Source organism: Osmerus mordax, chromosome 27, assembly GCF_038355195.1.
Source record: "Osmerus mordax isolate fOsmMor3 chromosome 27, fOsmMor3.pri, whole genome shotgun sequence".
NCBI lineage: Eukaryota > Metazoa > Chordata > Actinopteri > Osmeriformes > Osmeridae > Osmerus > Osmerus mordax.
In genome coordinates, this window is record NC_090076.1 from 4,487,268 (window position 1) to 4,513,457 (window position 26,190).

Genomic DNA, 26,190 nt, shown 5'->3' on the forward strand with positions numbered 1-26,190 from the left:
CTTAACATTTTAGCAAACTATTTGCACTTTATCCTCAGTCATTGGCCGCAATTGCTTAGGAAGTTGGTAAGACCGGCTTCACCATGTGGGTAGAATAATAGCATAATTGAGCAACCAATCAGGAGCCCAACAATACGAATGAGAGTTGTGTGAAAAGAAGAGCAAAACTATACAGAGATTATGACAACCTGAATTCACTCGGTTGAGATGGAAGTTCACCTACTCAAAAATAAAAAAAGTTTGGAGAGACACCCAGCATGGATTATTACGTCGAGAACAGCGTGCAGGGATTTAGCAGTGGCTGTCAGTGCATCCTAGTCTGGGGTCTCAAGTGTGCTTAAATAATGCAAGCCAGGTTCATTGACCTTAGACAGAGGTTAGGGGGATAGAGGCAGGAGGTTGAGTCCCTCAGGTATGTACTGTATATGTTGGAGCCAAAAGAAACCCTTTTTTATGTTAGCGTTTACAGCACCCTCTACAGGTCTGCAGAGTAATGTCCCCAGAGAGGGGGATGAATAGAGGGGTCAGGTGTGGCTGATTGGAGGCAGCTTCTACTCAACTTTATACTTACTATAGCCTTTATCTTATCATTTATGTAAAGATTGATTTAACTTATACCTATGTCTTTTTTTTATATGCAAACCCCACGGCTGAAATAAACCTAATATTATATTCACCTTCTACTTCTGGACAATCTTTTTTGGTTACATTTACATTACATTTAGCAGACACTCTTATCCAGAGCGACTTACAGAAAGTACAGGGACATTCCCTCGAGGCAAGTAGGGTGAAGTGCCTTGCCCATGGACACAACGTCATTTAGCATGGCCAGGAATCGAACCGGCAGCCTTCTGATTAATAGCCCGATTCCCTACCTGCTCAGACATCTGACCCCTGGTTGCTGCATGGCAAGGATAGTAAGTAAAGGTAACATACTCTTTGTAATTAAAGTGTGACAGAAGCTCAATACATTTCAAATAAAGTAACGTGCCATGGTCTCCAGCCAGAGTCCCGTGGTACTGCAATCACTTCTGATGTGTTTGCTGGGGGAAGGCGATGCCATCATTAAAATTGTTTTATTGCTTTATCTTAATAATTTTGGGACATTATTTGCCTACATGCTGTTCTGCTAATGACATTTGGGGGTTCACTCACCAAGTATTTTGGCTAATGTCCCCATTTGCCCATGCTGTAGGTACAATGTCCAGGTCGTTTGCCACCGGTTCACTTCTCTCTCTCTCTGTCACTCCTTTGTAATATTCAAGTGGATGGTAAAAGTGTGCAGATCACAACATTCCACAAAAAGAAGTTAGTGTATTGAAGTGCTCCCCATTTGGAAAGGCATTTTCATGCCCCAAATAGTCTTAATATTACAACTTGAGACGCTGACAGCAATAACTGAATGTATATTGTCTTAGAAGGGGGCTTAGTACATTATGGAGTTATGAGCCAAGTCTTTAATGGATAATCCCTGTCTCCTATGAGCGACCCATCCAGAGCTTCACTCTGGTTAGTTTCAAATGTTGCTATATAAAAGAATCCTCTGCTGAGCCTGAGTCTAACAATAGACGAACCTCTCGGATCGCGAATCACCTGAAAAATTATGCAATGGAAGCCCTTGCAATTTACATGGATGGCATACCGTTCTATAAATTAAATGTGTTTGATTGAAATGTTGAACTTTCTTCAAACTTTGGTTTTGGAAATAGTGTAAGAAATTGCTAATGAAGAAGCCATTTTGGAGGAGCAGCACTGCTCTAATCCGTCAATCTTTCCCCTCCTGCCCCACCCATGACTTGTAAAGTCTACTCCTTGGCAGAACGCACCAGAGGTAGCCTCAAAAAAAATCTAATGCCCGGAACATGACCTATTTGACAGTTGCGTTACCCAAGGGCGGGATCACAATTTCAGCCATTGCATCATGTCAAATCTAAAGTGCTGAATACAGAACAAAAATAAAAAATATATATTGACTGTGGAGTCACACCACAACTCAAAGACATAGCATGTATGAGGTTTTTTTATAGACAAAAACTATTATTCACAATCCAAGCAAGCCAGCAAAACTTACAAGCAACTCGTTTCAGAACTGGTTTTAGCATCATGGGATAAGAATTTGTACAAACATTGCTTATTGAACTAAACAAACCCTTTCCAGGAAACCCCTGGCATAGGCACATTCTCACAGTATATTTCCAAGAAATAAAATATGAAATAAAATTAAAAAATTCTAAACAACTTCTAAATCAGCACTCGAATGTGGTGGGTCTAGCCTAAAACAACCAACGTGCTTATGCCTGACTGCACATTGGGGTGTTCTGGAGTACAGCTCTGACCTTTAGAAGCAGACAGACTACACAGGGCTGTCTGCATTCATCTTTACAGTAACACTCAACACTGGTCTCACTCTCTCCCCAACCTTTCAATATGGACTCCAAATCGAGAACTTTCCACCGAAATATGCAGTCGATTCTAACTTTGTTTTCCCAGGAATTTCTCCTGCATATCACGGGAGAATTTATAACACATGTCAGCTGATGTTTTAAGAGTTGCCTTGTCCATTCTCGATGGCTCTGCACTATCCTGCTGCTGGGTATGCCAGCAGATAAGAAGGAAAACCCAAATGTAGTGACTCAAATTAAGCTAACGTCTAAGCTTTCCTGGGTGACAGGGCACAGAGTTAATGGATTGCCTGTCTCAGTGTTTCCCCTACCATTATATTAGAGGGGCACCCCGCCCCCCCAACAGCACTCCCCGCCCCCCCTGGAAGGTCAAGTTAATTTTGCAAAAAACATTTTACATTTTTAATATAGTGCCAGATCACAAAATAAGTCATTTAAGGTTACCTTTCCTATAAAACAGGTCTATAGCTGTTAGCCACCCAGCCCGCCGACGATCTTAAGGCATTTATAATCAAACTAACATCCATTCAAATGAAAATAAAGATATATTCAGTTAAAAGGAACCTCATTATGGATAGGCAATGGGAGAGGCGCCAAAGGCCCTGACTGAGGGCAGGTAGACCTGGATTGTCAGAATAGGGTATTGTTGGAAGGTCTTTGCAGCAGCCTTCTACACACTTCCCTCTACCTTGCAATGGACACCCAAACTAGCAACAGTGCGAATTTCAGCACCAACACAAACAAATATACTGTAATATTTCAAAAGACTATCCACTTGTTCATAAAAAAAAAAAAAAAAAACTATAACGGTACGAGAACAATTGATGACACAGTAACTTCTAGCGTCCGTGGGCAGAGCTTAAGTTGGTACTAATTGTGGGAGAACTCTGAGGTGCCAAATCAAGTTTAAGTGAAATAATAGTGCAGTATTCATGCATGTTTTGATCGACACTTTCAAACAAGCCCGTCTTAACTCCGTACCTACCGTTGATCACGCAAACTAAAAGCACGGCTTCAATCTTGTGCGCTCACTATAAAAAAGGGCACAATGTCCCATCACTATAAATTTAGTAAATAGTCCACGTTTACCCACCTGTATCAAAACGTTTAAATGGAGAATGGTTCAAACGTGAACCTTTCCGTGCCTATGTATTCCTTTTCTCCAACCATGTGTTTTGCTGGCTCCTCCTGGTGAACCTGGATGATGGCGGTTAGGAAAAGGTGGAGTTGTCTTTCGGGGAAGAGCCTAACATTACGCAGCAGGCATCCCAAGTCTCCCGGAAGTTCCGGGAGTCTCCGCATTTCAATAGCGGCTCCGTGACGCCCGCAAATGCTATACAATCTCCCGGAAATTGGGGATTTTGTATTTAGAGCGAGCGAGAGACTGTCCGATGGTAATTTCTGTAAGAGAAAGGTGCATATCGCGCGACCGCTCCGACTTGCCAAGCGCGACCACTACCAACTACGCCAAAGAAAAGCTCGCTCTTCTTTGACGCGGGTGGCCTCGAGGAAACTCGAGGTTCTCACTCCGTTACATTGTCTTTGGGACATGTTCCAATCCTAACATAAAAACATGCAGAATAGGATAGATTGCTCTCTTTCCCTGTCCCTGACCAAGACATAGGCATGACCCCTTGGAATTGGTCCCCTGGCGCAACTGAAAAGGGCGCCCACTGCTGATGGATGTGGAAAATGCAGATATTGAACTTCTTCATTGGACAATGTGGACAAAGTGTGTGTCATGCTCATAATCAGAAGGTTGCCAGTTCGATTCCCGGTCGTGCCAGATGACGTTGTGTCCTTGGGCAAGGCACTTCACCCTACTTGCCTCGGGGGAATGTCCTTGTACTTACTGTAAGTCGCTCTGGATAAGAGCGTCTGCTAAATGACTAAATGTAAATGTATTGACGTATTAGTGCCTTTTAGTTAGTACTTTTTATTAGTACTTTGAGGTATGAGTACGATTATTGACCGTGTTCATGTATCACTGAGTGTTTAAGGAAGCCCCTAAATGAACATTCATGAAAAATTCTCAGCCAAAACTGAGATTGGGATGTGTAGTTACCCTTTTAACGTTGAAGGGATAAAGGAATAAAGAAAACTAAGTTTGGTGTAGTAAGAATGTCTGTCCAGCAGATGGCATAACATTGGTAGATTCAAACCAGCCCTGAACCATTTTACTTCAGTTTGCACAATCAGAATCAGAATCAGAATCAGAAAGGGATTTATTCGCCATGAAAGTTTGCACAGACAAGGAATTTGCTTTGGCAGGAAGGTGCATACAATAAACATATACCTAAAATTTAAATATGTGGACTAACTATACTAAGGGTACATAAACTAGCAGTACTAAGTGGGATAAATATAAGTTGCCGTAAATTACAATATAAAAATACAAAAATACAAATATTACAAAAAATACAAATGTACAAGATACCATGTTGTGGTGCAGTGCAAAAGCAGTGTGTTTTAAGCAATAAGTCATTTGAGTCAGTGTGGTCCCTTGGCCTTGTTGAAGAGGCCAACAGCGGAAGGGAAGAAACTGTTTTTGTGGCGTGAGGTATTGGTCCTGATAGACCGCAGCCTTCTGCCGGAGGGGAGTGACTGAAACAGGGAGTGTCCAGGGTGGGAGGAGTCGGCCACAATCTTCCTCGCTCGCCTCAGGGTCCTCGAGGTGTGCAGGTCCTCGAGGGTAGGCAGATTGCAGCCAATCACCTTCTCAGCAGTACGGATGATACGCTGCAGTCTGCTCTTGTCCTTGGCAGTGGCAGCAGCGTACCAGACGGTGATGGAGGAGGTGAGGATGGACTCAATGATGGCTGAGTAGAAGTGCACCATCATTGTCTTTGGCAGGTTGAACTTCTTCAGCTGCCGAAGGAAGTACATCCTCTGTTGTGCTTTCTTGATGAGGGAGCTGATGTTCAGTTCCCACTTGAGGTCCTGGGAGAGGATAGTGCCCAGGAAGCGGAAGGACTCCACAGTGTTGACTGGGGAGTCACACAGGGTGATGGGGGTGAGTGGGGCTGTGTTCCTCCTGAAGTCCACAACCATCTCCACTGTCTTAAGAGCATTGAGCTCTAAGTTGTTCTGGCTGCACCAGGTCACCAGGTTGGCCGCTTCCCACCTATAATCAGACTCGTCTCCACCAGAGATGAGCCCAATAAGGGTGGTGTCGTCCGCAAACTTCAGGAGTTTGACGGACGGATGACTGGAGGTGCAACTGTTGGTGTACAGGGAGAAGAGCAGAGGAGAAAGGACGCAGCCCTGAGGTGATCCGGTGCTGATGGACCGGGAGTCAGAGACTTGTGTTCCCAGCTTAACGCACTGCTTCCTGTCAGACAGGAAGTCTGTGATCCACCTGCAGGTGGAATCAGGCACGTTCAGCTGGGAGAGCTTGTCCTGAAGCAGGGCAGGGATGATGGTGTTGAAGGCAGAGCTGAAGTCCACAAACAGGATCCTAGCATAGGATGCTGGGGAGTCCAGGTGCTGTAGGGTGAAGTGGAGGGCCATGTTAACTGCATCGTCCACAGACCTGTTGGCTCTGTAGGCAAACTGCAGGGGGTCCAGTAGAGGGTCAGTGATGGATTTAAGGTGTGCCAGCACCAGGCGCTCGAAAGACTTCATTACCACAGAGGTCAGGGCGACGGGTCTGTAGTCATTATGTCCTGTTGGCCTTGGCTTTTTGGGCACAGGGATGATGGTGGAGGACTTGAGACAGGCTGGCACATGGCATGTCTCAAGGGAGGTGTTAAAGATGTGGGTAAACACTGGAGACAGCTGGTCAGCGCAGTGCTTGAGGGTGGCTGGAGAGACAGAGTCCGGCCCAGCTGCTTTGCGGGGGTTCTGCCTCTTGAAAAGTCTGTTAACTTCACCCTCCTGAATGGAGAGAGTCGTCACTGTAGAGGGGGGGAGGTGGGAGGCCTCCTGGGTGGGAAGGGGTAGTTCAAGACTGTCCAATTGTCTTTCAAATCTGCAGTAGAACTCATTCAGGTCGTTGGCCAGGCGGGAGTTGTTAGTGGAGTGGGGGGCTCTGGGCTTGTAGTTGGTAATTTGCCTGAGCCCTCTCCAGACAGAAGCAGAGTCGTTTGCAGAGAATTGGTGTTTTAGCCTCTCTGAGTACAGTCGTTTAGCCTCCCTCACCGCCTTGCTAAACCTGTTCTTTGACTCCTTGAAACTGTCTTTGTCCCCACTCCTAAACGCGGCCTCTTTCTCTGACCTCAACCTTCTGAGTTTAGCTGTAAACCAGGGTTTGTCGTTGTTGTAGCTTACCCTGGTGCGTGTTGGTATACAGCAGTCCCCACAGAAGCTGATGTATGATGTCACAGCCTCTGTGAGCTCATCCAGACTATTGGTAGCAGTCGTGAACATGTCCCAGTCAGTGCAGTCCAAGCACGCCCGCAGATCCTCCATAGCTTCACTGGTCCACTGTTTTGATGTCCTCACAGCAGGCTTACAGCGCTTTAGCTTCTGCCTGTATGCAGGAATCAGGTGGACCATGGCGTGGTCAGAGTGACCCAGTGCTGCTCGGGGGACCGCATGGTATGCTTTGCTGATTGTAGAGTAGCAGTGATCCAGGGTGTTTCCTTCTCTGGTAGGGCATTTGATGAATTGTCTATATTTTGGGAGTAGGCGATCAAGATCCCCCAAAGGGAATAGTGTAATGAGTATTATTATTACACATGGTGCCATTCTATTTTTGCTGCTTTAGGACACTAAAGTTCATGAGAAGTTCTCATGGCTGTTAACCACACTCTTTTTCCAATGTTTTTTGTTAGTTTGTTTCATCTATTTTGGTTGTTTAATTAGCATTACTATGTACGTATTCCGGAGGTACTCATGTACTTTGAATGGTGCTTAAAACCTTATCTGTATTTATTTATTTATTTATTTAACTATAATAGAGGCGGTCCCATAACGGCGCACACGTTCCTGGGAATCTGTGGCCTGCTTTTGCCCCACCAGGCTCCCTGTTTATCATCCTCCAGCCAGGGTCAGCACTGCTTTATCTCAAAGGTACAGATGGGATTTACTGCTATAATGTCAATTGGATGTCAGCTAACAGTCCAGGTTCAGTAGCCATAGAGAAGAATAGACAATATATTGACATAAACGTTATCCACATGGATGTTGGAGAACGATCAAGGACGTCCCTCATCACTGCAATAGATTCCATCTAATGTTTTATACCATGAATAATTTGATTAGTTGCATGCTGTTGTTTGTTTTCTGGAATTCAAAATGCTATATTGCCCTCACTTTTTGTTGGTTCAAAGTGATTCAATTTGCCATGTTTGTTGTGGAAATGCTATAATTAGCCTCACAATAGTCGGGCTGTACTCTTAAGATAAGTAACAAACCAAGAGGAAGACGTTGACAATTACCCAGGGTTTTTTACAGTAACCAGTGTCTGTTCCTGCAATGGCTTTTTATGTGTAATATAAGGGGTTGTTCTGCTTAACACCGTCCCAATGTCTACAATGCCTTGTTAATAAGGCAGTCGACACCCTTTCTTATAAAGAAAATTAGAGAAAAAAGAGTGGTAGTAAGGATCTGGGGGAAAATGTTCCCGCCCCTAGAGGAACCTCCTCTGTAGAATTATAGGTCCTTCAAGTACACACCCACCCACCGACATGCACATAGACAGTTACAGATAGACACACAGAGACTAGAGGGGCCTACCAGACAAAGTCAGGATATGACATCATTTACAGGAAGAGAAGCCAAACAACTTTTTTCCTTAACTTTTTGAGCCTATGCAGTGTTGGTTGGTGAAGTTGGAGCCTTTACGTCTGTCTGACTGGGAGGGAGCTTACAGAGGAACTAAGTGAACAGATCTGCTTTTATTGTAAACTTCAAGGATTTTAAAGTCAAGGGCAGCAAAAGAGAGATTCTCTTTGGCGTTCTCACAACTTTCCACAGAATTCCAAGCCCTCCACTCTGGGATCCTAGCCAGGTAATGGTGAAGAAAACTATTTTCTTACTTTGTTGCACATTTCTGGTGCTGTTTTCTTTGTATAAGTAAATTTTTTCCCCTCCTCCTCTTTTGTGTAGGATGCTTAAAGAGCTATTGTTACTCCCCAGTGAGGAAATTCCATAGTATGAAAGTATGCATGCTATGTAAAAAAAATACAAAAGTATGCTTTCCAGTTGGCCATGCCAGTGCGTGATCAGACATGCTTCAGATTGACATTGTGGGGACATGAAGTAGTGGGGACATGAGTCTAGTCATGAAAGGAAAAGTAATTTTGCCACATATGTGAGTTTTGCAAATGACCTCTGGATTTTGTAACACAGCAACATCAGATTTGACTGCTTAGTTTTCCTAAGATCTTGCTTTACATTAAGATTTTTTAAGTCATTCACCCACAAACCACGACACACACACATCCCAGCACTCGCAAACACAAACATACACAACCCTCCAGAGGTGAAAACTAGGATAAAACTGCTTATCCAATGTCTACGTCTCTTCACATCGGAACAGAAATCTGAAGGGTTTAACCACACATGCTTCAGAGAAACAAGTCCAGGAAGAGTTGAGAGTAGTTGGTTGAAATGGGACATGTGACACAAATGCGGATATACAGCAGTCTCACATCACCACCACCACTGAGAGTAACTTGGAAGTGATGGCAGCTGCAGTTTCCGATCCAGAAATTGCAGTGCCTCATTCTCTAGCTACTGTTTGTGTGGTAGGGCTATGTGTGACTGAGAATTTGTAGTTGTAACTCTTACAGCGCTTTAGAGACCCAGCTCCCTTCCCCATTTATCCCTTGAAGTTGTTCAACCTTTCCCACTGGTCTAGTCATATTTGAAACCATACTAAATAACCTTTCAGTTATAATAATTAGGCCTATACCCTTAAACATTTTCAGATTAGTGTTGATTTGTTTTTGTTTTTCAGAAGCCAGAAATGCACTTGTATGTTTGTGTGGAACATTTATTACTCAAGAGAGAATGTCAAACCCATTCAAAGGGTTTAATCCCTAATTAAATTCAGGACGCTGCAATGATATTCGCTTTATCTAGCAGGTGGCTAATCGCTAATGTCATTTATCCACTGTGTTCCCTGTGTCATTCACATAAACAATAAAAGTCTGCACCTTGGTCCATGAGGGCTGATGTTATGGTTACTCTTATGCTCGGCCACAGTCAATATTGTATCTCTGTAATAATGATAGGAATCTGTGTGTGTGTGTACAAATTAGAATGGATTTAGTTTCCCACGATCATCTTAAGAACCGGACACTCAAAGTTCATATTCAGCATATGTCCTCTTTATAATCTAACGGAGTGCAGTGCCACAATTGACATGTTTGGATAAGCATTTCGATTTCCATTTACCAGAATCCTCTTAACTGATTGGCTAATGAACCGTGTGCCTGCTTCAGTTGGACACAGTCAATCCAGTGTTGCCTATTTACTTTGTCTAGATTTCGCAACTATTCACTTCCCTAGCGACAAATCTGCATTTTCCGTTACTTTGTCAATCTGTTTTTGTTGTTGAGCAGCAGCAAAATAACTGTAGGATAGGCTAATTGTAGTAGGAAAACCCTAATGCTGTGTTCACACCGAAAGCAAAGCTAATTTTTCTCACTGCAAGATTACATGTAAAGTCAATGCAAATTCACGCTGGGCGAAATTCACAAGATGCTGTGTCGCAAAAGTTTATTAATGTTGAGATACTGACATTTAAGAAGAAATGGAAGCCAGGATTGTTGTATCTGTCTGTGGGCATCCTCTGCTATACGACACAACTTCATGTTTTTTATATAATAGGCCTAGTGGTAATTTCAGACATGGTTGACGAGGGGGGAAAAAAACGGTGAGCTCGTGAAGAGAAAGGCGAATCAACGCACGAGTAACGCTAACGCTGCGTTCACACTGCAGCGTTTTTTAACGCTCTGCATCGCTTGCCTTCCCACAGTACACGACGCACGGGGGCGTGTTAGACAAGTTAATACAGAGTTGTAGTTCTCTAAGGTCACTGTTGTAGTCATGGCCAAGCGTGCAGATTTGGGTTCATGTACTCACAATATCGATCAAAATACCACTTTTACACAACATTTATGTAAGTGCAAGATTTTACTAGTGCAAGATTACAGTAGAATACATGTTACGCCACCGGTCACTCAACCAGTCGTTTGTAGGCTGGGCTAGCGAGCTAGCAGTGGCACAGAACAGTCACGTAATGTGACGAGACTGAATTTAAAAGTAGGCTATAAAAACACAGTAGGAACAATGACGACATCGGCAACCATGCACCATGCATTATTAGTTTAATGTAATCTTTAAATTCAGGCTCGTCACATTAGTAACTTTGTTCTGAACAGAACTGGGTGTGCAGACACATACGAAAAGTTTCTCCTCCATCTTGAAATTGTGAAACCTAGAAATGTTTATCATGACCAACGGTTTACAAGAAACAAGAAACGAATCCGATTGGCCAACGCTAGCGTTTTCACGCTCCTCATTTACATAAAGTTGAGAAAATCCAACTTGCAACGCTCCGCTCGCCTTCCCACAATGCCCTACGCGAGCGTCAACGCCTGGTTTCATTGAAAATGAATTGGAAGCCGACGCCGCGCGCCGCCTGCTCCGCTGCAGTGTGAACGCACTGTAAGTGAAAATATATCCTACTTGCCGCACGAAAAATTAGCTTTGCTTTCGGTTGGGAAACACTTCCGTGTTGTCAAATAAAACAGTGTGGCCAATTTAGCGACATGTCGCTAGATTTAATGACCTTCATTTGCCACAAAAATGATCGTATCCAGTGGCTATAGTGACAAATCTAGCAACCTTTCTACTTTGGCAATCTACGTTTTCGCGAGCGACAGCAAAATGACTGGTAACCAGTGGGGAACTGTCAGGGCCTAATATATTCGAAAAATAGATATTTTAAAAGTAATCTGTTCTCATTATTTATTAATTTTTTCATAATTTGACAATGTAAAGACAATGTTTCTGAAATAAACCCTTAAATCCTGCCTATTCAGTTTGTGTTGGAATGTGAAGAGTTAAATGAAAAAATTCCCTTTTGTCACCCTATCAGAATTTTTTGCTGCATCTGTTGTTGGGAGCAAAATGCTATGCAGCTCTGTGATTGGTGGTCCAGCTATGAATTTACAGAGGGACGATTAATTGTACATATACAATGAAAGACTAATTTCATTTATTTTTTTACCAATCATATCTTCCCTCTAGTTCCGCCCGTGTGGGGAACGCGATCACAAGCTAATAAACTAGCTAACGTTAGCTTGTTCGTTCACTTCACGATGGAAGCCGCGAGTAACGTTCCCGCTAGTGTGGAGGACATTGTTTCACATTTGTTACATGCGCCGTTTTCAATGTAAACTTTTAATGAGAATTTTGAGTTAATCGGCAAAGGAAGACCTACACCAGAACTTAATTTTGTGCAGAAAACCAAAGCTCATCAAAGGTAGGCTATGTTATTTAAAAACGTTTCGGCTGCCGTGCTGCCGGTCACCGTGCCACTGTTTTGTAGCCCTAGCCTATAGAGCTCCGGGAGTTGACGTCACGCAATCCCAGCATGCACCGGTCATCGCCATTTTGCAGGAAAGTGGAGAGCCAAGTGGAGCGCCAGTGTACATACATATATACTTACATACATATTATACATAGTTTAATTTGCTGCCTATTTCAGACATCCCAAGTCTCCCGGCAGGTCCGGGAAATGAGTCTCTGCAGGTTGGGATGTCTGCTATTTCAATAAACGTTGATTCAACTTGGTGGATAGCTGCTGTGCGACGGGATGCCTGAACCATCGGGGAAAAGATAAAGGGAGAGCATTTTATAGGATTCCTAAGACCCAGAGAGAAGAACCCCATCATTCCTGACAACTACCCATGGCTTTACATTTACATTTAGTCATTTAGCAGACGCTCTTCTCCAGAGCGACCCTTACAAAAAAGAAGTATATTAAAGTACTATACTATAAGTATACTAAAATATGGATAGTACACTTTTAGTTCACTTTTTATATACTTTTAAGAAGTATGCTTAGAAACAGAAAATGGTATACATTTCTTCTGGAGTAGGATGTACGTTTTCTATTATTATACAGCAAAAACAGTCAAAATAATTTTAAAGTACATTACAGGTTACATGTTTTAGATCCATCTCATTCTATTTATTCATGTCTATGAAAATCTATTATGCATTGCACATTGAATCGTTTTTGGTACTGAAACCTTAATTACTGCCAAAACATTCTGAAGCCCTATAATCTTATACTAATAATTATCAATTGGAGTATTAATGGAAAAAAAGAAAAAGCTACTTGAGAAAGAAGCAGCCAGAAGGGTTGCATTATGCATTTGAAGGTTATACTGTCAAACTGACTGAAGAACGAAATAACGACGTGAAAAAATGAAGATAGCGTGGCTATCGAACTGACAACCTTCTGATTACTAGCCCAATTCCCTAAGGTCAGGGAAGCCTTCCGTTTCACTCGTAAAGGTCGTAAAAATAACTCTGGCAGCATTATATGGATCACTAATGTTTAATCGATCAAGATTTGCTTTATAGCTGCCTATGTTTTTTGAATGCGCAGTGAACTCGGACAGGTTGAAATCCGTGCTGGCGCCGTTCATTTTAGCCACTACCAGAGCCTGTTTCTCTGCCATTACTTTCCTGCCAAAATGGCGACGTAAACAGTAAAATCACGTGATGTCCGGAGCTCTATACGTTATAGTGTTGTGCAGAATGACCAGTCAATCTGGAGGCTATGCACACTAGTGCCGCAAGGGCTGGCTCAAATCAGAATCAGAATTAGGTTTATTCGCCATGTATGTTATACAAACACGGAATTTACTGTGGCAGTGAGGTGCAAAACCTTAAACATATACGTATCTTAAATTAACCCTTGTGCTGCCTTCGGGTCACAACGAACCATCGTTGTGTTTACCCAATTTTACCCAATACAAAAACAAATAAAAATCATTTTCTTTTAACCTTCGCAATGTGGAGGGTCTGAGACAGCCCAACGGTTAAAAGAAAATGCTTCACTTTGTTTTTGTATGCGGTAAAGTTGTCACAATACGACGGTGGGTAACAATGACTGATGGGTCAGAATGACCGAAGAGAACACAAGGGTTAAGTAAAAGTACAAAAGTTTAACTATTTCTAAGAAATAAACAATCTAAGAATAAAACAATTTAAATATAAAATAAAATATCAACATAGTGTGGTCAGACTATGGTCAACATAGTGCAATCAGGTACTGAGATAAGGTGGCTTATGCATACTTTAATTGCCATTAGATGAACTTATAATAGTTAAATGAATGAATGTCAGTGTGAGTCCTTGGCCTTGTTGAAGAGGCCAGTAGCAGATGGAAAGAAACTGTTCTTATGGCGCAAGGTTTTGGTCCTGATGCACCGCAGCCTTCTGCCGGAGGGGAGTAGCTGAAACAGGGAGTGGCCAGGGTGGGAGGGGTCAGCCACAATCTTCCTCGCTTGCCTCAGGGTCCTTGAGGTGTGCAGGTCCTCGAGGGAAGGCAGATTGCAGCCGATCCCCTTCTCAGCAGTGCGGATGATACGCTGCAGTCTGCTCTTGTCCTTGGCAGTGGCAGCAGCGTACCAGATGGTGATGGAAGAGGTGAGGATGGACTCAATGATGGCTGTGTAGAAGTGCACCATCATTGTCTTTGGCAGGTTGAATTTCTTCAGCTGCCGTAGGAAGTACATCCTCTGTTGGGCTTTTTTGGTGAGGGAGCTGATGTTCAGTTCCCACTTGAGGTCCTGGGTGAGGATGGTGCCCAGGAAGCGGAAGGACTCCACAGTGTTGACTGGGAAGTCGCACAGGGTGATGGGGGTGAGTGGGGCTGTATTCTTCCTGAAGTCCACAACCATCTCCACTGTCTTAAGAGCAAGAAATAGTGCGAAGTGACCAACACAATTTCATGTAGGCCGAATGCTGTCACGGCTGGCTGCAAGGAGGACCCAAAAGCGGAGTGCGGAACGGAAAGTTTATTAAAGGACAACTGAAATCTCACAAGCAAAGCTCTGGAACAAAAACAGAAAACAAGCCGTAGAAGGTAACTCAAAAAGGGATGGTCCGAAAAACGTAGTCAGGAAAGGCAGGGTCCGAGATTGGGAAGGCAATCCAGTACGTCCAGGGAAGGGTAAGGCAGCGGTTCAACGTGGCTGGAACAAAGAGCGTATCGCAGGGTCTAGAACTGGTCTCAAACATAACAAAACTCTTCGGCAAAGAAGGAGGGAAAACAGAGGGTATTTATAAGGGGTGTAATCAGCGCAAAACAGGGAACAGGTGGTGAGAAGGAAAAAGCTGCTGACAGAAAGAGCGCTGCCACGAAACCCAGTGACCCCTCAAACCCTGACAGAATGCTGTGTGCACGCTGTATCGTATTTTTTCGGACGAGTAATTGGGGTCAGAGGGCCAAGGTTTAAGAGTCACGGTTTGCTACTGCATGTAACATATGTAATAATATGCAATATAATAACATGCAACAAAGGTAGACGCAATATATGACGTCATCACGTAATCTAGCAACTTGTAGCGACATTTCAAAGGGCCAATAGCAACTTCTGGTGAGATTTTTGCGACACTAAAAGAATGTTGCACCCAATGGCGATGAAAAAAGGCCAAAAGTGTGATTGTGCAAAATAATTATTGAGATAGTGAGCTAAGCTCACAGACAAAAGGCGCAAGCATACAAATATTTTCCTCGCTTTTAAAAATCTGGTTTCGAAGATAAAATTCTAGGCCTATATTCCGCGTTTACGTTCACTTTTACCCTTGTAAATCTTTTTTTAACCTAATTTACCTGCATACATTAGGCCCTGACCATGGTTGTTGGAAATAGTGCTGGGTCTTAGAGTAGCTCACTGTGTGATCTAGGAGGCATTTAAATTCTGTTTCTGGACTTCTGAGAGTCGCCCAGTCACTCAATTCCCTTTAAATGTTTCTGCTAATCTGATTTCACAAATTCATCACATTATGTCTATTTTCAGGACCATATGGCTGTGGTGTCTAACATAACACACAGAGCTAGATATGCAGTATGAAATCTCATTCACTTCCATAGTTTGTTTTGTCTTCTTTTGGTTGGTCCACTTTTGTCAGCAGATGTGTTTATTTGCCTTTGTAAATGAAAATCGCAGTGTTCTTACTTTTCAGTTATGGTTTCCAGATCCAGTGATATTGCCTGAATCTGACATGTTGATCAATTGGGCACAGAGTGGATATGAATAAACAAAGCATCTGACCTGTTCTGAATTTCTTTTGTTGTTTCAGAGTCGTTCCTTTTTGGGATCCATTGTCACTAAAAAGTTCAACTTAAAAAGTTGGTGGAAATTGATCAAATTAGGCAATGAGAACAGACTAATTTAATTGCAGGAACCACATGAATGCTCACAGAGTACACACACACCCTTAAACCATACACTATAAAGATTCCTCAACTTCAAGTCCACGATTAAGACACTATGGCTTTGTGTCTCGGACAAGTGTTTAGTAAAGATAAAACGTTCAGGCCTCGGAAGAGGTTTGAACCCGGAACCCAGCGCTTTGAGCTGTACAAGAAAGCCCAGGCGTCTCTTAAGTCGGGTCTGGACTTGAGGAAGGTGGTTCAGCTACCGGAGGGGGAGAGCATCAACGACTGGATTGCCGTGCACGTAGTAGACTTCTTCAACCGCATCAACCTGATCTACGGTACGGTCAGCGAGTTCTGCACAGAGCGCACCTGCCCTATCATGTCCGGGGGTCTTCGTTACGAGTATCGGTGGCAGGATGGGGGCGAATATAAGAAGCCCACCAAGCTTCCAGCTCTGAAGTACATGAACCTGCTTATGGACTGGATTGAGACACTAATCAACAATGAGGACATATTCCCCACCAGAGTAGGTGTGTGACTGAACATCCCTTACTGAACCTTTTGGTGGAATAGATGTGTTACGAATGATTGTTGGCTATTATTCATTGACTATTCATGAACAGTAGATTTAAGAATATAAATAGTGTCTGTTGTGTGAATACATGACCTTGTCTACAGTAGATGAAACTCTTCACTTTGTCGGACTGAAAAGCATAGACAGTCAAGTATTGCACTCATGCTCGTGAAGTGGATGCCAGAGTCTGCAGCTTAATGTAGACACATCATGTGAACACAAAGCCGCCAATCCTGTTCCATGCTTGCCAACAATGTCTTTTTAATTGATAGTCCATTGGTTCAAATAGAGGTTAATGAAACAATGCGAGTGGCATTTAGATGAGATTGAAAGAGGGGCCTTGTTTATATTATATAATCCGGTGCCAGGGACTTTGGGACCCATGAAGAGATATTAAACTCTCCTCCCTAAAATACATTGATCAATCATGGCCATGTTAGCCTTATTCATTAGCACTTTTCCGTAACTATTTTACACTATGTTAAGTCACCCCTGTCCCTCATCAAAGAATCGTGATAAACACCTAAGGACATTTCATTCAATACCATGAGAACAATATGTTTTGCCCCAACAGGTCCCTTCTTCGTTTACCAATCTCTGATGGTTCCCTCTTATTCTGTTGTAGGTGTTCCTTTTCCCAAGAACTTTCAGCAGGTGTGCAAGAAGATCCTGAGCCGTCTCTTCCGGGTCTTTGTGCACGTCTACATTCACCATTTTGACAGCATCTGCAGCATGGGGGCCGAAGCCCACATCAACACCTGCTACAAACACTATTATTACTTCATCTCTGAGTTTAGCCTCATTGAGCACTCAGAGCTAGAGCCACTGGTAAGAGAGGGGGGTTGAAGGGTTGAAGGACGGTACGGTTAAAGGGTTGACAAAGAAGAAAATTCAGAGGATGACAGGCAATGTGGCATGGGTGTGGAGATGATAAGAAAACAGATTGTGTGTGTGTGTGTTGGGGTGGGAGGTCAAAAGGTAAAAGCAGGGCTGAGGTGGAGAAAAGGAGGATGAAAGGTCCATGTTTAGTCAGTTTAAAAAGAAGGGAGCATTTTTTGGAAGGAGAGGAAGAAGATACAAGATTATTGTATGACTATTACATACTATAATATGTCCACTATAACACGATTATAACAGCGTCTCCATTTGGGCAGAGCACTCCTCATTTTGGGTGACCAAAATAGTCCCTAATAAATGTAGCCTACTATGTTTTCCTTATTCAAGACTTAATTTACCTGCGTAATGTATATGAAACGGGTAAAATTATATACATACTTGTGTGTTTCTTATGTTGCCACAAATTTACAACAGTCTCCATAAGCCTATAAGCAATGCTGAACATCCAGCTTTCTAATGCATGCCCTAACAACACAAATGAAACACCTGCTTACTGAAACATTTAGTAGCTGTTGGGCCAATTATAGTGTGTCTGTTTCTTGCTGATGTCATGCTGATGTCTATATTTGTTGTATCTTTTGTCCCATCAGAGAGCAATGACAGAGAAGATCTGCAACTAAACATATTGGACAATGGCGTTTTCATCGTTTTAGCATTCCTGAGCCCTTCAACAGAGCAATAGCTTCAATAACAACACTCAAACCAAAGAACAATTTTTTTACTTGAGTGTTTTTTGGTGTGAAGTGGATGCCCTTTTGTGCAGTACTGCATTGTTCACAAACTGTAAATGTTTAAGTGAGTGGTATAAGCTGAAGTACTGTCCGAATCTTTATTTGGTGCTATTTAAAAACATGACTAACTCTTGCTTTTGTTTTTTTGCTTTAATTATTTCCAGATTGTACTTTTATTTTGTTTGTCAAGTTTACAGTTTTGCGATTGATAATTCCAATGACTTCTTTTAGCATGGGATGAAAAGTGTTTTTGTCGTTTGAGTTTCATAATAACCAGAAAGTGTTTCGTATCTTGGCATAGTTCTTTTAGACAGTGACCCAAATAAAACTTTCCTGGGAATGAAAGGACAAAAATGCTTTCATCGTCATTCGAAAGAAATGCCAGTCACATGAAGCAGGGAGGAGCAGACAAGAGGAACCAGATGACGCGTTTTTTTCTCATCCAACCATAGTTAGAGGATGTGCCACGGGGGGACTGGAAAGGGACCTTTATTTTCCCACGAAATCCGCGTCACACTACCAACATTGTCGGTTGTACTGCTAGCTACCGTCTTAACATCAGATGGTGGATGCTCTAAGAGAGGATTTCGGCCGGTTTGGAAACAGATGTCAGGTTAGAAAAATATTTTGTCATTGGTATTAGCTGGCGTTGGGATTTTATCTTGCTTGTAAGATGTTAGAGCGTTACATTCGAATCTCTTGAGGCTAGATTCAACTATAGCTTCTTAGCTAGCTAGTTACTGTGTAGGGAGTAGATAGGCTAGGCTAACGTTAGCTAACTGATGATCACAGACCAGTGCTGTTGTGACATCTAAAACGTAGCTGTATAGCAAGACCGTTTCAGCAGATGGACTTTATGTCATAGTGGAATGGAGTAAAGCTTGCTATCTGGCCTGTCATACTTAGGTGTTAATCAATCCAGCTTGTGATCAAACTGTAGCTAGAGACACTTCGTGGTTATGAGTGTGTGAATCCCTTAAGGTATGAAAACAATCACGGACAGAAACCCAGTTATGAACATTTCCATTACTGGACTGCCTAGCTTACTGGCGTCAGAAAATCTAGTCAAGGATTTATTCTCCCCTTTGGTAAACTGATCGATCTAAAGTAGTAAAGTACAGCTAACTACTCATCCTGGCTATTTATCATGTTGTCACATTTTTCATTATGTATGGTCATTGTCTTGATTACTAACCACGTAATTCTTTTTATAGTTGGCAGATATGGTGAGAACCAGCACCATGGCTGAGCTGCAAGCCTTCCAGCACTCTCTCAAGGTAACTCAGTACTAACTTAAAATAACTAGGCCACTCTAAAAAGACAAACAAATGTTGTGCTTTTCAGTAAAATAATGTAACATTACAATGTGTTGGGCCTTTTTTTGTAAATCCTGAGCATTGTTTGGATTTAGTTTTCCTTGTCTGAAAAAGATTCATGTGTTGAATTACTTCGGAGCTTTCAGGTGTTGCGGGAAATCCAGGGCCAGATAAGTTTCATGTTGAGTTTCCCGTATGCGATTGCGTATCAGGCCCCAGTTTTGGAAAAGTGCCAAAAGAGAAGAGAACCACATTTTACACCACATAACGTGTGTGGTGGTAGTTTCTGAAATGCCCTTTCTGGAACTCCTTTATATCTGAACAACGCTCTATCAGTGGCTTAGTTAACTGGAGAGTGTGAGCAAATTTCAGACAGTGCTGTTAGTCTAGGCTAAACTATGTTTAATTATGAACAAAAAGGGACAACATCATCATCCTTCTTGTACTTTCTCTCTCTTTCTACCCCACAATCCTTGGTTTCATTCGCACTTTCTTTCCCTCTCCCTACTCTCTCTTCTATTTCTCTCCATCTGTGTGACAGGCGGCAGGCCCAGCGGGGGAAAGTTGTGGTGGAATTCAGCAGAGCAGGGCAGAAACCGAGGACAGGCCTCAGCGCCTCTCTCAAAACTCTACAGGTATTGCAACATGAGTCAGCCCTAGCCTGTATACATACCAAACTAAAATTAACTCTGGGCTTCGGTTCCATCGAACGTGCTGGTCGGAGAATGATTGCGGCCCACAGGCTAAACAAGGCACGGTGCGTGTGTTTAAACAGAGATGGAGGTCAGTCTGCCTTTGAGCATCCCTGATGCAGCCAAGCGGAAGAAGAAGAAAAGGAGGACAAGAGCAACTGACAGCTTTACAGGAAACTTTGCAGGTGAGGTCACACAAATGTTATCCGCTGTAAACACTTTGTGTTTGCTCGTGGCTTTGGATAAAAGCATCTGTTAAGGGAGTAGAATGTAATTAGATTTGGGGTTGGGTACCGAAACCCCCCCCTACGCAACCGGATTAGAACCAAATTCTGATTCCTCATTTCGGTTCCACTTAATGTGTTGAGTGAAATATTTTCCCTGTTGCTCCGAAACTGACGTAAAAATATAACACTTTAGTAGTCTACCGTTAGCTAGCTACCGTAAATGTAGGCTACTTTTAAAATGCCATATTTTCCCTCTGGGCTCACCAAAACGGACGTAAAAGCATATTAACTAGTGATGTGTCGTTTGTGAACGATTCGTTCATTTTGAACGAATCATTAGTATGACTCGGGAGTAACGAGTAGTCTCAGAGAGCAATTCGTTCATTTTCTCGTGGCCGAGAGAAGAAAAAAAAAACGTTACAATAACAAAACCTATAATTCACGTCTTACTAAACCTAGTCACGCAAAAGTGAAAGAGGTAAACAAATACTTTCTGTTTCCTCTTCTGAGCCTATGCAGGTCACGTGAAAGATTATCCAAAGACTCGTACCCGAAGACCCAGTCAAAATGAACGAATCATTTCGTTTTCCTCTAGCTACCAGTACTGAGCCTATGCAGGTCACGTGAAAAATTATCCAAAGACTCATATCCGGCAGATGAACGAATCATTGATCCAAAGACTCGGTTGGCAGAAGAACGAAACATTGATCCGAAGACACGGTTGGTGGTGAACGATTCGTTATCTGGCTGCAACAACGAATCGAGAAAATCGAGAAAAATCGATTATTAAAAGAGTTGGCAACGAATTTCATTAATCGATTTGTTGAGTTGCGCGATTATTACGCCACTCATTAAGTCGCAGAGATGTTTGAGTATTTAAAAAAAAGTTTAGTTGAGCGCGGAGCAGAGCGGAGGTATAGGAAAGATCATCGGAGAGACGTTGTTGGGTAACGTTGTTCTGAAACACATGGCGGAGGCAGAGAAATCAGTACGACCTACAGTAAGTCATCCAAGGTGTGGAAGCATTTCACACAAAATACATTTAAAAAGTGTGTTAATTACAGTGGCCGACGTGCAAACGTCGGAAATGAACGAATGACTCGAAAAATGATTCGTTCATTTTACTGAACGCGATTCAATGAACCGAATCAGTAAAATGATCCGAACTTCCCATCTCTAATATTAACCATTCACTGCACGTGATCGCTAGTAAACATATTAGACTTTCTCTGCTAGTCTATTGTTAGCTAGCTAGCTTTTAGTGCATTCAAAAGGCCTAAAGCAAAACGGTCGAAAGTGTGGCTGTATTTCACAGTCAAGGATTCTGACATCACAAAATGCAACAGATGTTTCAAAACGATTACGTGCAAAGGGGGAAGCACGTCTAATTTATTGAAACATGCGGCGACACACAGAATACTTCTTAAAGCAGAGGGATGCACTGTGTTCGACAGCTTGCGGACATCAGTCCCTTGTCCCTGTGACAGCGGGACCAGTCCTAATCTGACTGCTAGCAATTTTGTTTGTTTTGAGTTTTTTTCAGGTGACTTAGGTTTAATAAACCTATACTATAGGTTTATATATTTAAGTACTTTTAAATGTTAATATATTGTTAAATTTAAATAATTTTAAATAAAATAAAAACCTCTATAAAAGAGCCTTTCTTTGATGTTGTTTTTCAAGAATCCGTTTAGGAATCGGAATCGTTTTTAAAAGTACCGATTCGGCATCAGAATCGTAAAAATCCAAACAATATCCAACCCTAGTTAGAATTGGATTTGTACACACTTGGGGTGTTCAATTAGCATTTTTTTCGTTAAACATACCCAATTTTGTTTAAATTCATCTTCTCCAGATCTGTACAAACTTACGGACGAGATGTTGGGCCAGGGTGCATATGCCAAAGTCCAGGGATGCATAAGTCTTCAGAATGGACAGGAATTTGCTGTGAAGGCAAGTTGGGAATGTGTGTGTATTGAATTCACTATGTGCACATTCCTTGTTAGTGACATGCATTCACAGTCACCGCTACATCGTATATCTGTTTTGTCTCTGCTCAGATCATAGAAAAGATCGCAGGACACAGTCGCAGCCGAGTGTTCAGAGAGGTGGAGACGCTCTACCAGTGCCAAGGAAACAGGTATGCTCCATTTCCTCTTCCTGTTTGTTTTGAGTGACTTATGATAAATATGAGAATGAATAAAATGGGATATACACATTGGAAGAATGCAAATAACAGGTGTTACACATTGTGCATTTGGCAGGAACATTTTGGAATTGATACAGTTCTTTGAGGATGATTCGTGCTTTTACTTGGTGTTTGAGAAGTTGAGAGGAGGTACGGACCCAACATTTCCATGTGATTTCTGTCATGTCATCTCTGTGTTTTGTGTTGTCAGGTTGACTCTCAAAGTCTTTGTTTTTGATGTCCTCAGGCTCAATTTTGACCCATATCCAGAACCGCAAGCACTTTGACGAGCTGGAGGCCAGTAGAGTGGTGAGGGATATCGGCCAAGCTCTCAACTTCCTCCATACCAAGGGTAGGTTCCTAATCCCAGCCAAGAAGCTGCCTCTTGGTGCCTGCACAGAATAAGAGTGACGTTAAATTTAGGTTTCATTGTGCTCATGTGCTTTTCCACAGGCATTGCTCATAGAGACCTTAAACCAGAGAATATCCTATGTGAATACACTGACCAGGTGAAACTATTTCATATTCATTCATTTTTTAAATGATTTGTTTTTAGATGTTGAGTAATAAACTAGTAAGAGCTATACATAGCATGTATATACAAACACACACACACATTACACATATATATATGTTATATTGCATACTGGATATTTTTATTAGTATACATTTGTCGAATATCATTGATTAAATTCCTGTTATCTCCATCTGCAGGTGTCTCCTGTCAAGATCTGTGACTTTGATTTAGGAAGTGGAGTAAAGCTCAGTAGTGCCTATACCCCCATTACAACTCCGGAGCTTACCACACCGGTATATACACCTTGCACCTGAGTCTAAACCCAGAACCAAATCATTGTAGAATAAAAAAATAAAAAAATAAAGGAAAAGAAAATGTTTTTTCTTTCATCTGAATCACAATCTATTTGTCTCTGGTACTGGGAGTGGAAAACCACATGAGTGGTAGTTTCAAGAGCACCAAATGTGACATGGTTGGTCTTGTGTTTTCTGTGTCTTGTCTGTGAATCCGGGCCGTGGTTTTGCAGTGCGGCTCGGCAGAGTACATGGCCCCTGAGGTGGTGGAGGTGTTCACGGACGAGGCGTCCTTCTACGACAAGCGCTGCGACCTGTGGAGCCTGGGGGTCATCCTCTACATACTGCTGAGCGGCAGCCCTCCATTCACGGGCCACTGTGGAAGCGACTGTGGCTGGGACCGGGGAGAAAAATGCCGCTCTTGCCAGGTACCACTCTCACACCAGCCATCCAGCCCTCCTCCACAGCCCCCCTCTCCCCCTCCCCCTCCCACCTACCATTGACTCCCCTGCTACTGTGCTAATTTCACACAGGTATGAATGGTGCCTCCGTTGCCCCTTAAATCCCCTTAAACTTCGAATTGTAACTCTTCATTTCTTTTGTAAATGCAAAGTTTCTAAACCGTGCTAGCTTACGATGCATGTATCCAGTCTTGCTGTGTACTATGAATATTGATGCCTCCTGTTGCTCTGTGCAGAGCCACCTTTTTGAGAGCATCCAGGAGGGGAAGTACGAGTTCCCCGAGCGTGACTGGGCCCACATCTCTCAGGGAGCCAAAGACCTTATTTCCAAGCTGCTGGTCAGAGACGCCACGCTCCGTCTCAGCGCCGCCCAAGTCCTTAAGCACCCTTGGGTACAGGGGGTGAGTGTCACCATGAAGACTAATGGCTACTTATGGAACTTTGCTTCTCTGTGCTCAAATTTTTTGCTTAACCTCTGCTCTGTTTCTTCTCAGAACGCACCAGAGAGAGGCCTCCCAACCCCGCATGTTCTGCAAAGGTACTTCCCGACTTCACAAACAGGAAGTCATCGCATCATGCACTGACGGTGCATTTGCGGTTGACTAAGAACATCTTTGAGGGATTTAGAATGAGGAAATGCACACAGATAAAACAGATAAAAAATGTCTTTCTGACCCTTTCTCTCTCTGACTCTTTGACTCTCTTTCTCTGACACTCTCTTTTTGACTCTCTGATTTGTTTCTCTCACCAGGAACAGCAGCACCAAAGACCTGACTCAGTTTGCCGCAGACGCCATCGCCTTCAACCGGCAGCTGTCACAGCATGACGAGGAGCAGGAGGACGCCGGTGCCATCGTCTGCTCCATGAGGCTGTCCCCCCCCTCCAACTCCAGACTGGCACGGAGGCGGGCACAGTCTAACGCCATGCGCACCCCGGACTTCCTGCCCGCCACGGAGAGCCTCACCTCGTGATTGGCTCTGTGGGGGATGATTCCAGGGCCAGCACTTCTGCTGCTACGAGTTTTGAGTGCTGAGTTCCCTGATCTCCCTTCCCCCCTTCTTCCTCTTGCTTTATCTCTGTGGGTGTTCCAGAATATCTCCATAAGACAGACGAGTGCTCAGAGACGGTTGCCAAGGGCATCTTAGGATGGCACTTGTCACTGTCATCAGCCACCTTAGACACTGTCTAAGGTGGCTGATGGTTGACTTTATCAGTGCAGCTAGTTTCACAGGTTGTAGCCCTTTTGTTAGAGCTGCTGTCAAGGCCAGTAATCATCATATCACATGGAAGCAGGGAAACAAAGGGAAAACGTTTTATGAATTATTATTATTTATTTTATTTTTTTGACTACGCCATCAGATTCCCATCATATGGACGGTCACCTTTTGATTCTAGCTACACATTTTTAAAGTAGGTCAATTATTCTAGATACAAGTTAAAGTAGGTCAGTTATACTTTAATATAAGTATATTTTAGTATTTTATAGTACATAGCTTTGCTGTCTTAGTGTATTCCATTTAAATTTGAATCTTACTGTATTATCTTGCTATGGTGCTAATAGCCCCTAGTACAATTAGATTCATAATTGAGTGTTTATGGGGAGATTATAATTTTGTATTTCTTTTATATATATATTTTTTAAACCAGCTACCTGGAGCACTTAGGTACTTCAAACAAAAAAATATTGCTTATACTATGATTAGTATGGGATGATTCTAGATTAATGAAATTGAGAAATATTAAAAAACATTACCTCAATTACTAATTTGCATGGATTGTATATTTGGCCAATTTGTCCAAATTATATAATCATTGAATGACCTTCCATTGTAAGGTTTTTGTAACAGCCTGTATCTCCATTTATGGACTTAACATATCAATTAACAACATATTCTTGGAATAAGTTTGTATGCTTTTAAATTGTGAAAGATGGTTTTACATTTTCTGGTTTTCTATTTTATTTATTTTTGTCCATCTTTTTAGATGGGAATGATTGGACAGAGTGTACCTTGGTCGTTGGGTCAAGGAAGTATTTTTCTGTATAGATTATTTTATTATGTCGTATGTGCCAAACACAACAGATCTCGTGCCTGTGACATTCATTATACAGTTATTGTTATGTATTGAAAACCTAGTTACTGAAGTTTAAGCATTCTTTGAAATTGCTGTTTTTATTAAAAGATTTCTCCATGCCAGGTTGACTTTTTGATTCCTCAGAGAGCTTGTCCTATATTAATGGGGACTCTGATTGAAGTCTGAGCTATTATTTCCCTCATCCTATTAAGTTCACGTATTATCCCTAGTAATGTAAACGGCATGTACCCGGATTTCACCCAGTTGCCATGGACACTCCATCCCTATAGCAACTAAGAGCCTTCGCAAACGGGCAGGAATCGACTAAGGACTGCCGTGGAAATGAGTGCACACATTAGGAACCAGTCAGTGTCTATGTTAAAGCTTTTTCCCTCCCATTATGAAGATCAGTGAAGTTGTTTGTTTTACATCAACTTAAATGAGCTGGGTGGAGCAACAGTA

At 42.5% G+C, this 26,190-nt stretch overlaps 2 protein-coding genes across 2 annotated transcripts; both read left to right on the forward strand.

The window, feature by feature from the left end:
• Window positions 1–8,163: 8,163 nt before the first annotated feature.
• Window positions 8,164–17,954, forward strand: mob3c (MOB kinase activator 3C). The gene is made up of 4 exons (XM_067230368.1): window positions 8,164–8,355; window positions 15,681–16,289; window positions 16,959–17,161; window positions 17,821–17,954. The coding sequence occupies exons 2-4, from the start codon at window positions 15,872–15,874 to the stop codon at window positions 17,848–17,850; spliced, it is 651 nt and encodes a 216-aa protein (XP_067086469.1). The 5' UTR covers window positions 8,164–8,355; window positions 15,681–15,871; the 3' UTR covers window positions 17,851–17,954.
• A 482-nt stretch (window positions 17,955–18,436) lies between these two features.
• Window positions 18,437–25,850, forward strand: mknk1 (MAPK interacting serine/threonine kinase 1). Its single transcript, XM_067230367.1, has 14 exons — window positions 18,437–18,574; window positions 19,176–19,238; window positions 19,819–19,912; window positions 20,053–20,154; window positions 22,052–22,149; window positions 22,257–22,336; window positions 22,461–22,534; window positions 22,632–22,736; window positions 22,838–22,893; window positions 23,099–23,194; window positions 23,428–23,622; window positions 23,892–24,056; window positions 24,150–24,193; window positions 24,407–25,850. Exons 1-14 carry the CDS (start codon window positions 18,524–18,526, stop codon window positions 24,624–24,626), a joined length of 1,443 nt encoding a protein of 480 aa, XP_067086468.1. The 5' UTR covers window positions 18,437–18,523; the 3' UTR covers window positions 24,627–25,850.
• Window positions 25,851–26,190: the final 340 nt, after the last annotated feature.

Bases quoted from the DNA above. Each gene is read 5' to 3' on its own strand.
- mob3c (XM_067230368.1), top strand. From the start codon at position 15,872: ATGGCTTTGTGTCTCGGACAAGTGTTTAGTAAAGATAAAACGTTCAGG. The intron at 16,290-16,958 runs GTGTGTGACTGA...ATTCTGTTGTAG, and splicing joins CATATTCCCCACCAGAGTAG to GTGTTCCTTTTCCCAAGAAC. The intron at 17,162-17,820 runs GTAAGAGAGGGG...TTGTCCCATCAG, and splicing joins ACTCAGAGCTAGAGCCACTG to AGAGCAATGACAGAGAAGAT.
- mknk1 (XM_067230367.1), top strand. From the start codon at position 18,524: ATGGTGGATGCTCTAAGAGAGGATTTCGGCCGGTTTGGAAACAGATGT. The intron at 22,150-22,256 runs GCAAGTTGGGAA...GTCTCTGCTCAG, and splicing joins GACAGGAATTTGCTGTGAAG to ATCATAGAAAAGATCGCAGG. The intron at 22,535-22,631 runs GTACGGACCCAA...TGATGTCCTCAG, and splicing joins GTTTGAGAAGTTGAGAGGAG to GCTCAATTTTGACCCATATC.